Below are 11719 nucleotides of genomic sequence, written 5' to 3'. Positions count from 1 at the left end.
GAGCAGCTGCCCGGAGACCTTTACGCCCTCCAACATCATGTGATCCCTGGCGGTGACACCGACAACAGCCCCCCCACCTCCCCCAACACCACCACCCTCCACCACCCCCACCCCCTGGCCATTTAGGGAGAGAAATCCTTCTTCGTCTAGTGCTGCAGTCTGAGCCCTCTCTGTGTGACAAAGAGGGACGGAGAGGGAGACTGAGGAGGAGGGGGCCGCTGCCGAAAGAGCAAGGAGTGAGGAGTAAAAAAAAGAAAAAAAAAGGGAGAAGAAGAAAAAAAATAAGAAGAATGTTTTGAACAAAATGTCCTTAGCGGTAACCCATGCTTCTGCTGCTGAATGGCTCGGATGTTTCGCCCCCCCCCCCCCCCCCCCCCACGCACACAGTGTGTGTGTGTGTGTGTGTGTGTGTGTGTGTGTGTGTGTGTGTGTGTGTGTGTGTGTGTGTGTGTGTGTGTGTGTGTGTGTGTGTGTGTGTGTGTGTGTGTGTGTGTGTGTGTGTGTGTGTGTGTGCCCTCCATCCCACCGATGTGTATACAGGCATCGCTTACGTAAACCCCCAAAAAGCGTTCCTAGAAAACGTTGCCCTTCCTCTTGGTTCGTCACCCTTGACCTCGTTGCGACCATTTTAGGAATGGGTAGGACATTTATTTAACACACAACCCTTTTTGATGAGGGACTAATTGACCCTCGTTTGCGCTGGTGCAGTCAAATCAGAATATTTAACGGGCAGATTTATGGGGCATGTGTTCAACAGACGGGTCCCCTCAGCCCGGGTCTGGAACCAAGTGAACCGGGGCCAGGCTCCCTCCAGCAAGGGGAACAGGTCAGGAACAACTTGTTGTTTATGTTCCCGAGACGAGAACCCCCACCGCCGTCGCCCCCACGGCGGGGAAATACGAGAGCCTCCCGAAAGAACTGCCAGTGTTTTTCTCTTCCCACCCCTCCGAATGATCATGAGTTTCTCTTTTAACCCCCCCCCACACACACACACACACACACACACACCTCCCACCACACACACACACACACACACCGCTGGAACACACCACACACACACCGACCAACCTTCCACCCCAAAAAAAAAGAAAACCTTGCAGCCTAGATTAATTTACACAAGTCTGATAATTCAACATTTGCTCCTCTAAGTCTGCCGCGCAGAGGGCAAGGAGAGCCCGGTTCAACCCATCGCTCTTCCTCCATTTGCCTTTGATGTTAGCCTATCTCAATAAGACCGGATGAGTGCACCCAAATCCCCATCGAGCGATTCGCGCGAGGAACAAGACTCTGTTAATCAATGGCTAGATTGGATCGGGCTCCCCCGGGAGCTCCCGGGCCCCGGAAAAGTCTCCCGGGTTCTGCGAGTGTGCCGCGCCGCGGGGTAATTCATCGCTAATGATCGGCGTGGCACCCGGGCGTCCTTGTCTAATTGCCTCATTCACGTTTTTTTTTTTTTTTTTTTTAAACCTGCGTACAAATCACAGGGACAGCAAGGGAAACACGATCAAAAGGGGGGGGGGGCCCTATCGCTAACCGGGGCCCGGCGGAAGTGCAGTGGGTGCACCGGGACTCCTCTGCCGCCTTCCTGAGGGGAGGAGGAAGGGCTGTTGGAGGAGGAAGAACAGTAAATTAACTCTGATCCAGCTACAGAAGGCAGGTACATCTGAGCAGCCAGATCCATCTTCCAACTCTCTTTTCCCTCTCCATCACACACACACACACACACACACACACACACACACACACACACACACACACAACCACACACACACACACACACACACACACACACACACACACAGTTAAAAGGCTTCAGTAATCCCAGTTTCAACAGAGGCATCTGGAGTGGAGACAGGTTCTCGAATGATTAGATCCCCAAATCTGTGTGTGCATTCCACACGCCTCGCTATTCGGCAGGCGGCAGTACCCCAACACCACAATAATTATTTCCATAGGTCAGGTTGAGAGATAGATGGATAAGAAAGTACATTAATGAATGCATTGCCGTTGTCGTTGTTGTTGTTGTTTTTCGCAAGAAAAATAAGAAATCAACAGCTAGGGGGGGATCTGACGGCGACGGAAAGGGTGAGGAATAACCACAGCCACCCCCCCTCCCTACTCTGCTCCCCCCTCCCTCCCCAATTAAACTGTTTGTCAGCCCCTTCAGAGGGGGTTAGCTGGTTTATCCATTTGAAATCAATGTGCCCTGTGTGAAGGCCCTGCCACGAGGTCCTTCGTTATTCTCGTCGGCGGGCCGTCGCCGGGGCTTCCCAAGGTTGAGCCGTATCTTTTCTTATTCTCAAAATCAATAATTATCTTCTCCCGCGCTCCCACTTACAAACAACCACCCCCACCACCCCCACCTCCCCCCCCCTCCCCCCCCCTCCCCCCCTCCATTCCTGCCATCCAGCCCTGCTTCTACACAAACACCCTCCCACGCCCAAAAATGGAATGTTCGTTCTCAACCGATAACTGCGTGGAGTTGTTCTCTGTCGGACCCCTACGTGAAATCAATAACCTATAACGATAAATAAGCCCCCCCCCCCCCCCCCCCCCCCCAAAGAAAGGGACGGTGCATCAAGCGAGGACTCGATCGCTTCCCGTCTACCGACACGATGTCCTACAGAGCCGCTCGGATTAGACGCGACAAAGACACGACGGCGTAATCGCCCAGGTATCTCAAAAACACTTGACAAACAAAAAGAACAAAACTGTCAGATCCACGGCTGACAAAATCCCCAAATCCCCCATTAATCGCCCGGCAGAATAGACTTGACGCGCCAGACGTGGCAAGCTCTCTCTGCTCTGCAGGCTGGCTGCACAATTAGAGAGTGCTCAATTACACGGTTATAATGGCTGAATAATGCCGTTTGAATTTGGAGACAACAAATGTGCATGGCTTTAATAGTGGGCCGCTGCCAGCACGACGTCCTTTATTAAGGCCGAGCTAAAGGACGTACTAGGTTGTGCGTTTCGGTTGTTTGCATGCTCTTGTTGTTGTTGGGGAGGTTTGGGGCTGGGGAGTTCACATTATGAGCAGATGAAAGAGCGAGAGAGGCAGAGAGAAGGAGCACAGTCAGGGTCACTAGGGGTCGGCCGGTGGATGCTGAGTGTGTGTGTGTAGGTCTGTGTTCTGGTGTGCGTGTATTCTGGTGTGTGTGCGTGCGAGTGTGTGTGTGTGTAATCTGGTGAGCATGTTTGTTCTTGTGTGCGAGTCTGTGTGTGTTCTGGTGTGGTGTTCGTGTGTGCGTGTTGTATATGCATGTATGTCTTCCAGAGCGCGTGTGTGTGTGTGTGTGTGTTAGTGTGTGTGTGGTGCTCATGTGTTCTCTTGAGGATTGAGATTTCGAAGTCCTGAGCACAAAGCCTTTGAGACATCCCCCCCCCCCCCCCCTTTGTAAGAGAGGCTGATACCAGCAAGGAGGAGGGGAGTGAGGAGATGGGCGGTGGGGTGGTGGTGCTGGTGCTGGTGGGGGGGGGGGTAGGATCACGGCGACTCAGTGCTCCGTGTGAATAATTCCACCAGCACCCCCTGCTGTGCCGACCATATGGGCCACTGTGAAGTTTAAACACGGAGAGGGGAGAGTGAGGGAAGAGAGTGAGAGAGGAGAGTGTTGCAGTAGGCTACTGCTGCTGCTGCTGCACAAGGCAGGGCTACCATTCCTACAATACAACGCCGCCCCCCCCCCCCCCCCCCCTTCCACATGCGCCGCTCTGTGGACACATGATCACCGGAGATAACACATAGAAATCAACCTACGTGCACGGGGGATGCCATCATCGGCTCTATCCTGTGTGGTGGCAGGGGGGTGCGGGGGGGGGGGGAGCTTGATGGTGACGGTGGGGGGTGGTGGTTCAAAGATGACTAAAAATAGCCCGAGGCATGCTTTTCTGAACATGCTGTATGTTCTGGATAAGACACCCACATTTTAATTAGAAAACACTGCTTTAGAAAGGGAGGGTTGAAGGGGGGGAAGAAAGGAAAGAAAAAAAATACACCCACATGCACAGAGACAACGACTGTGTATGCCTTCACCTCCTTTGACTGGATGATGAAGTCCCCTCCTGGCGCCACCTGCTGGCCTGCGCCAGCGCGGCGGAGGGAGGCGTTGCCAGCCACAGTGCCAGCCTAATTGTGATTGCATCAGCCAGCCGTCTCTCATCGTGATGCAGAACGGTGCTTTAAATACAGAGTGGCAGCTGTGCATACATTGGGCATTAACAATCCGCGTATATATATATATATATATATATATATATATATATATATATATACATATACACACACACACACACACACACACACACGTTGCCTATTCAAAATAAATACTAATGTCAAATGGCGGAAGACTACTATACTACTGATCGTATGCACTGGGGTTGCATGGATCATTTTCAAATAATGACATACATTGTCCAAACACTACACACTACAACACTGTGTTCACCATTTGCAGTGCCCTTTGACACATCGGCTGTATGCAAATGCTGGGGTGTCGTGCATGTGAACGATCAGCGGCAGGCAGACGAGGAGCTGCGGCAGAGCCAGGTTTGGTGGAGACCCATTAGGCTCTCCGGGCAATCTCTGCTCTCCCATCTCCGGGGGCCGAGGTCACGCGATGGATGTGGGCCCGTGACCTTTGCCCTTCTAACGGCAGGGAAGCAGGTCGCTCCGACACCAGTGGGGCCCGCAGGGGGGGGTTTAAGTACTGTAGGTACCACCTCTGCAACACACACCCAGAGGTGGGCGAGAGTGTATCTGTGCGTGCACTGGAGAGAGGACAAGGGGTGTGTGGCGGGTGACACTAATGTGTCTACACACACTCAGTCAAAGCATGAGTGCACCCAGTGATGTGGCATGATGGCAAACGCATGCAGCCCTGCATGGTGTAGTGCACACACACACACGCACGCACACACACACACACACACACACAGCTTGGATCCCGGGACGACGACATCGGGGGTTTGGTAGCACTCACTATCTGCTTCGTTATACTAAATAAATAAAATAAAAACAGGCAGGGGGGGATAGAGAGTCAAGTGTGTTTACAGAGTGGAATCCAACACACACACACACACACACACTAGCAGTGTTTAGCATGGAATCTGGAAGAGGGCCCTTGATGTTTTCCTCCCTGGTAAGCAGGGCGAGGTGCGGGCGTGCGAGGTGTACATAAGACAGCGGGGCGTGCGAGCGTCGACAGATCACTGATCTCCCGTGTCGTTGGGTCTCTCTCTCTCTCTCTCTCTCTCTCTCTCTCTCTCTCTCTCTCTCTCTCTCTCTCTCTCTCTCTCTCTCTCTCTCTCTCTCTCTCTCTCTCTCTCTCTCTCTCTCTCTCTCTCTCTCTCTCTCTCTCTCTCTCTCTCTCTCTCTCTCTCTTGAATAATTCATGTGGCAGCAGGTCACGCGGCATAATGAGGAGTTTACACTCTCGTTCTGGATGTGATTGGGACTCTGCTAATCTGCATTTAGCACAGAGATGGGCGAGAGAGAGCAAGGCAACGAGGGGGCGGAAGAGGGAGGGAGGAAAGGGGTGAGGGAGGGGGGAGAGGTGGAGCTGGGGTGGATATAGCACTGATGAACCTAATTGCTGTGAACAAACAACCCTCTGAAAAGAGCCACGCCATCATTTCTCGATAAGACAGTAAACAATTCATTATCATAGAACAAGCATATTCATAAAGCAAATGTTTGAACCAATAGGACTGATAGGGGTATTTTCTTCCGCTTCGACCTGCCTGGAAGGTTGCTGTGACTTGGCAATACGCTCGGGTGGTGACTTGCTCATCCGTCACTCCAATCATCGTCAAGTGTCATAATATACGGTAAGCTCAAGAGGATTTTAGTGGACGATATATTTTGCAATGTGGTGTGGCTCTGAACAGCCACAATGCGGGTTCCTTATCGAATTAAATCTCACAGTAGTATAAGCCGACATAAAAATGTCCCACAGAAATAATATGTTTATAAATACATTGACATCTTGCTCCCCCCCATGGCAGATTATGATAAAAACAAACTATTGTTGCCCCCTGCTGGATAAATTGGAAATTTACCCAATGCAGCCATTCATCTAAATACACTCAAATATCACGTTCTGCATTTAGCTTCTTTTATATGTAGGTTTAGTGAGGTCAAGTGTGGTTTAATAAAAGGAGTTCCACTTATGAGCACCAACCATGCCAATTATTAACATCAAACCACAAAATGATTAATACATTAGATGTAGACCTCAGGGCCCCATGCAGCAGCATTTGGCTGCCAAAATATGAACATTATTTTAATACTTTTTAAATCTGAGCATAATGTCCCTACGCAATTTATAGCCCCTATTTCCAAAATGACCCAGCCATATCATCAATGCATAATTAACGTATCATTTTTTATTGATCGTCTTATTTATTCATAGCAGATTCCCTGATCTTAACACGACTAGAGGAAATGAACAGAGGCTTGGCACAAAATGGTTGACCGTGGCCCAAATCTGGTTGCCTGGGGCAACAGTTACCAGTCGAGCCCTGAAATAAGAAACCGATATTAACATCAACCACCAGCGTGCACAGTGCACAGACAAACACAAACCATGGGATGGCAGCACTGAAGAAACAAAGAAAAAAGAAAAAGAAATCCATCACAATTCAAACGATAACCATCTGCCTCCTCTCTTACAGCCTCCGCTGAACCCAGGGCCGATCACAGCGCATTCCAAAACACAGAAACGCTTTGTCACCGGCTCGGGTTGTAAAGCCGTAAACGGTGCACCGGTGCGTTTCCTTCTGTGCCCCGTAAACCTGCATGCCCCTCACTGTCGACGTGTGAATACAACACTCATTAACCTCCATAGAGACGCCACAGCTAGGCAACGGTTGCCAAGGAAGAAACAAAACTGCAGACTCTGCGGTTTTGCGACGCATCCGGCCGCCTTCCAGCCTGTGGCCCGGTCAGCAGGGAGTCAAAGGGGGGGGGGGGGGGGGGGGGGACGGGACGGGACATGGGGAAGGAAACCACATTCACCCCTTGCTCGTCAATAACATATCCGTATCGTATCGGAAATCACTGCAGGTCACTTTGGATAAAAGCAAATCGTAAAAAAGGACTAAGATAGTCATTGTTTAATAAAAGACAATTGTCACTTCCTCGAAGAAACAGCCGGACTGACAGGGAACTGCGAGGTCTGGCCTTCTTACTGTCGTGCCAGACAGCTCCTCAGCCAGACAGGATTATATTGGACTCAGTGGACGACTGCATAATTGAATTCAGACATGGCCACAGATCAGTGCGTTCGGTGATGGCCTGTCCGGGCGTGAGGACGGATGGGGATTAAATAAAGAAATAACGACACGGCGTCGGTACACTGGGCAGAGTGAAAAGCGAAGCACTCGTCATTGACCGGACCTCTGTCACCTCTGTCGTCTTCGCTTTGATGTTATTTGTCACACATTTCTGTTAGTCTCTGCTCTGGTTTTTTTTTCCCCCTTCGGTCAATGGATCAAGCCGAGCTGACACAAGGCCTTGGCTGATGTTTGGCAAAGTGTGCGCAGGTGTTACCATGGCCGCATCGATTGGGGAATAACAATCCGTGGGAGGACTGAAACGGCCGCCGCTTTGCCCACCTCCACGTCCTGTTTAAATGATACTGCACTTTTGGGCTCCCAGCCATTTGAATTAAGTTTAGCCATTTCCTGTTTTGGTTTTATTGTGTCTGAATGAATTTCATGGGAAATCCTAAACATTTAAATACACACAAAATAAAACTAGTACATTTTTCATTTTAATCACACAACCATCCAGGAGTATTTTTTTAAGTAGGTGCTGCCGCAGTAGTGCTGAGGGTCCATGTGACCTATACACATTATACGCTTGTGTTGCATGCCGGTACCATGAAGGGGACATTGAAACACACAGTGTTGGGCTTGAGGCAGCAAAGCCCTGTGGTTAATCCAGCCAGGTCCCTGCGTGTGGTGGGACCGCTGCCGTCTGTGGCGCCAGTGATAACACTGCATGCCTTTGTGCCCACAGAGAACAACACGGCTGACTCGATGTCATGGGTCTCTCTTTGTCAGGTAACAAGGCCTCCGGCGTTGGGGCTGACCTGGCCTTTGTGATCTTAGAATCGCCCGTCGGTGGGTCGTTTTCGAATCATGGACACACCGGGGGAGGAAAAAAGGTTTCCATCGGAATGACTGGACCACCAATGATTTTTAGAATATTTTTTCCAAGGCCCTTTGCCCTAAACTAAGGATGCATTTATATTATAATTCAGTTTCCCCATTAACCAACTTTTTTTCTTAAATAAGAAATAACAGAAATGGTGTTGCATAACCCTAATCCTAGATGGTGAATGTAGCCCTAGCCCATCCCTAACCCCTAGTCCCTAACCCCTAACCCTAATCTTGCTGTAGCTAAAAATATGTCACCCTCTGGAACACAACATTCCATTTCTTTGTTGATAAAGCTCCTTTTAAATGCGAGTCCTAATCACAGACACTTACTCTTACTATGCTCTTGTTACCATCTTACACAACACTTTTATTCAATCATCTTCACGTCAATGATATATATTTTCCACCACTGGGTTTTTAGTTTTAATAGATTTCTGAAAATTAAAAAATAAAACAAATGACAAACAACCTCCCTGAATAAAATAAACATAAATTAGAATTAACATAGTTTCAAGTCAGTTTCATGGCGGGCAGCTGTTAAAGATAAAAGTAGATGCTTTCGACCGATATCCTGTTCGGCAGCAACAAGGGAAATATGTGGGCTGTATATGTTTTGAGAATCTATTACAGGGTCCCGCCCATCCAGAACCGCCCATCTGCTGCTACGGCAGGCAGATATATAGCGGCGCTATTTTGAGTACTGCTTACCATGTCAAGTTTCTAACAGGGATCACTAGACCCCTTTTAGGGTTTGACACAATTAGAACTCTACTACACAACCCTTAAAGCCACACCAAAAATGCAGGAGCATGCAGCACGTGGCCCGCTCAGAGGACTGGTTTGTGACGTTTGTGTTGATGCACTACTGTCGTCCGTTACTTACAAGGCTTTGTGGTTGTCCTCGGCCAGGATCTGGTCGTTGGGCTTCAGGCCGTACCTTTGAAAGGAAGCAAAACATAACAGCGTTTCTGTGAAACTTTCTGTGCAATGCTACTAATCTGAGCAGCGGGGGTCGACGCTGTGGGTGTAAAGGCGACACAGCTGCGCTCGGTGCTGCTTCCACTTACTTGTCAAGGAAGTCCTTGTCCACCACAGCCGAAATGTCCAGCAGGGGATTGCCCATCCCAAACAGCGCATTTTCACTGTAGGGAGACAATGGTACATTTGTGGCACGTGATTTTACTTTCAGAAACTCCAAACTCCCACTGATGGAACAGTGGGAAGAGGCCGGCCTACACTTTGTATATGTGAAAGAACACTCAATTCAGTTGCACGCTTCTGCCGTTTGCTCAGAAGTGCATTCAAACACTTTTACAATAGTTTTCCTTAATGGGTCACATTAGGCAGCAGTCCAGTTCAGAATATACCGACAGCTCATTAGGAAACCTAATCATTTAGCAAAGATAATGAGAGCCACTTTGCTAGAACCATCTTGTAGTTAATAGCCCTCTCCCGGGACAAGACATCTTTGGCCAGTGTCTCCAGCACTGTGGGAATTAGTTATTTAGGCTATTTTGACTCGAGGGGGATATGCCAGGTTAAGCATTTAGATAGCAATTTACTACCAAGAATTATTGAAAGTTCTAGTTGTCAGACACATTTTATTGACCATGAAAAACGTACCCTGGGTTTTTAAGCCTTTTCATTCAAAGTAGTTGGCCTAACATGAGCCGGCCATTCCCACAGTGATGACAAATGGAATAAGGCGCCACGTAAACCAGCTAATGACGGCTCAGCTACCTGAATTATTCACTCATAATCTGCAGCAGTGCACCACAGGAGACATTAAACCCAGACTACTGTAGAGTCAGAGAGAAGTATGCATTGAGCTTTAACAGGCAATGATGAAAGTATCCACGGCTACAGTAGCAAGGGTTGAAAGCCTGCTGTTGGATAATGTATTACACTTTCGTTTAAGGGATTATGGAGTAAACTGAAGTTGAATAATAATAATGACCAAGAATATTAGTCTCCCTTTGATAATATAACAAGGAGATTATGTAAATGTTAGGCTTGACTTCCTGCTAAAGATGACTGTGAGCAACAGCAGGCACAGTACTAGGCAGTAGGAGTACTGTAGAGGTTGCCTGTACAGGAACATGTGCATCTCACATGTCAAGCTTGCTTTTGGCCACAGCCTTCATCACATATCATTAAATCATCAGGAAGTATAGAGCCAGGGAGGTGCAATACATTCTGTATATCATCTGCACCAATAATAATGTTTCATGTTACTTTTAACAAGATGATGGTCAGAGTCTGAACTGGACAATCCTTTAAAAGTAAGGTTTAACGTTCATAGGCAGACTTGAAAGTGTAAGGAACATCATTTTCAATGTTTTCCTTGAATTTAGGGATACTCAAAAGGTCTACAGAAGCTCTCGAGTGCTGTATTGCGTCACACACTTGCAAACGTCTGATGTCCAGCCTCTTTACAGATTATTCCACTATGATCTTGATCCTAGATTCGATTATGAAGAGTAATACACTTACTTTTGATATTATCACTGATAATTTAATGTCTGATCGTATTTTATAATATTCGTGATCTTACCTTGCAGTTGGCATCCTGTCAAACTGTCAAAAATAGGGAGAACTAAAGGATATGGATAATGATCAAGATACTGGCGATCTGAGACAAACCAACGTGGTTCCCAACTAAATTCCAGTACGGAGCAGTCCTATCTGGAGTCGCCCTTGATTGGTCAGAGTAGGGAGTGGGCGTTGTCGAGTGCATGTGGTTGGCTACACAAGTCCAGCGATGAGGGCTCTTTAAAGAGCACGTCCATTCATTCAAAATTATTCACTTCCCCAACTCAAAACAGGTGACAGATCGCTCATTTTGCAAGTTCTGCCCACATTCGGAACAATTGCAAAAGCACAAATCGAGAAGTTGTCAGGACTTTGGTGGATGACATTTGCAAACCTACATCAGCCTATCTATAATCGCCTTCATGATGTCGAAACCAGTTCTTTCCAAGCATTGCAACTCAATGTGACATGGACTGCATTTCTAAATACGCTATGTAGGCCTATATATTTTTTCTATTATGTATTAATACACACACGCACACACAAACACCAGATCTGAGATATCCACCCTAAGGTTTCGTCGCTACCAATATGACAACACCGGAGACTCGCTATGCAGATGTTCAGCACTGTGGTGCTGATGTTTCCCAGCGGTTGCAAATTGACTATAAATCGGATCCATAACAAACGTTGGACACACAGCTAGTTGTTGCACCCCATCATCTACCGCTAGCAGTGCTGTTAGCCTCCACAACTAGCTAGGCTAGCTCATTTAGCTCCATTGCCAGTGATTTAGTGAATCTGTATAAGCAAAAGATAAAATACCGATTTCAGTTCATTCGGCGTTTTTTACCTTAGTGCCATACTCCTGACGTTTGAAATGTTGGGGTGTTCACCGAATGGGTATAGGTTTCACCCGACGTGTTTAGGCGCGACCGTGGGGTTGTTGGGACTACCGGGAGGGATGGTCGGTCCGCGTCTCTCGGGCTCATCGTGAGCAAACTGCTAATTGGCAATCAGA

At 48.2% G+C, this 11719-nt stretch overlaps 1 protein-coding gene across 2 annotated transcripts in view; it reads right to left on the bottom strand.

Annotated features, from left to right (window-relative positions):
• Positions 1 to 11704, bottom strand: part of adkb (adenosine kinase b) — a 71717-nt gene extending 60013 nt beyond the window's left edge. The window contains exons 1-3 of one of the 2 annotated variants that reach the window (XM_060037260.1): positions 11552 to 11704; positions 9234 to 9308; positions 9050 to 9103 (exon numbers count right to left, since the gene is read on the bottom strand). In XM_060037260.1, the coding sequence (XP_059893243.1) occupies positions 9050 to 9103; positions 9234 to 9308; positions 11552 to 11562 (140 nt within the window). In that variant the 5' untranslated portion in view covers positions 11563 to 11704. Of the gene's footprint in view, positions 1 to 9049; positions 9104 to 9233; positions 9309 to 10720; positions 10881 to 11551 lie in introns of those variants that run through there. The other variant, XM_060037259.1, reaches the window with a different exon arrangement.
• Positions 11705 to 11719: the final 15 nt, after the last annotated feature.

The sequence above is a fragment of the Gadus macrocephalus genome, chromosome 18, assembly GCF_031168955.1.
Source record: "Gadus macrocephalus chromosome 18, ASM3116895v1".
Lineage (NCBI taxonomy): Eukaryota > Metazoa > Chordata > Actinopteri > Gadiformes > Gadidae > Gadus > Gadus macrocephalus.
Note: the sequence above shows the minus strand (reverse complement) of the source record. Positions and strands in the feature narration are given on the sequence as shown.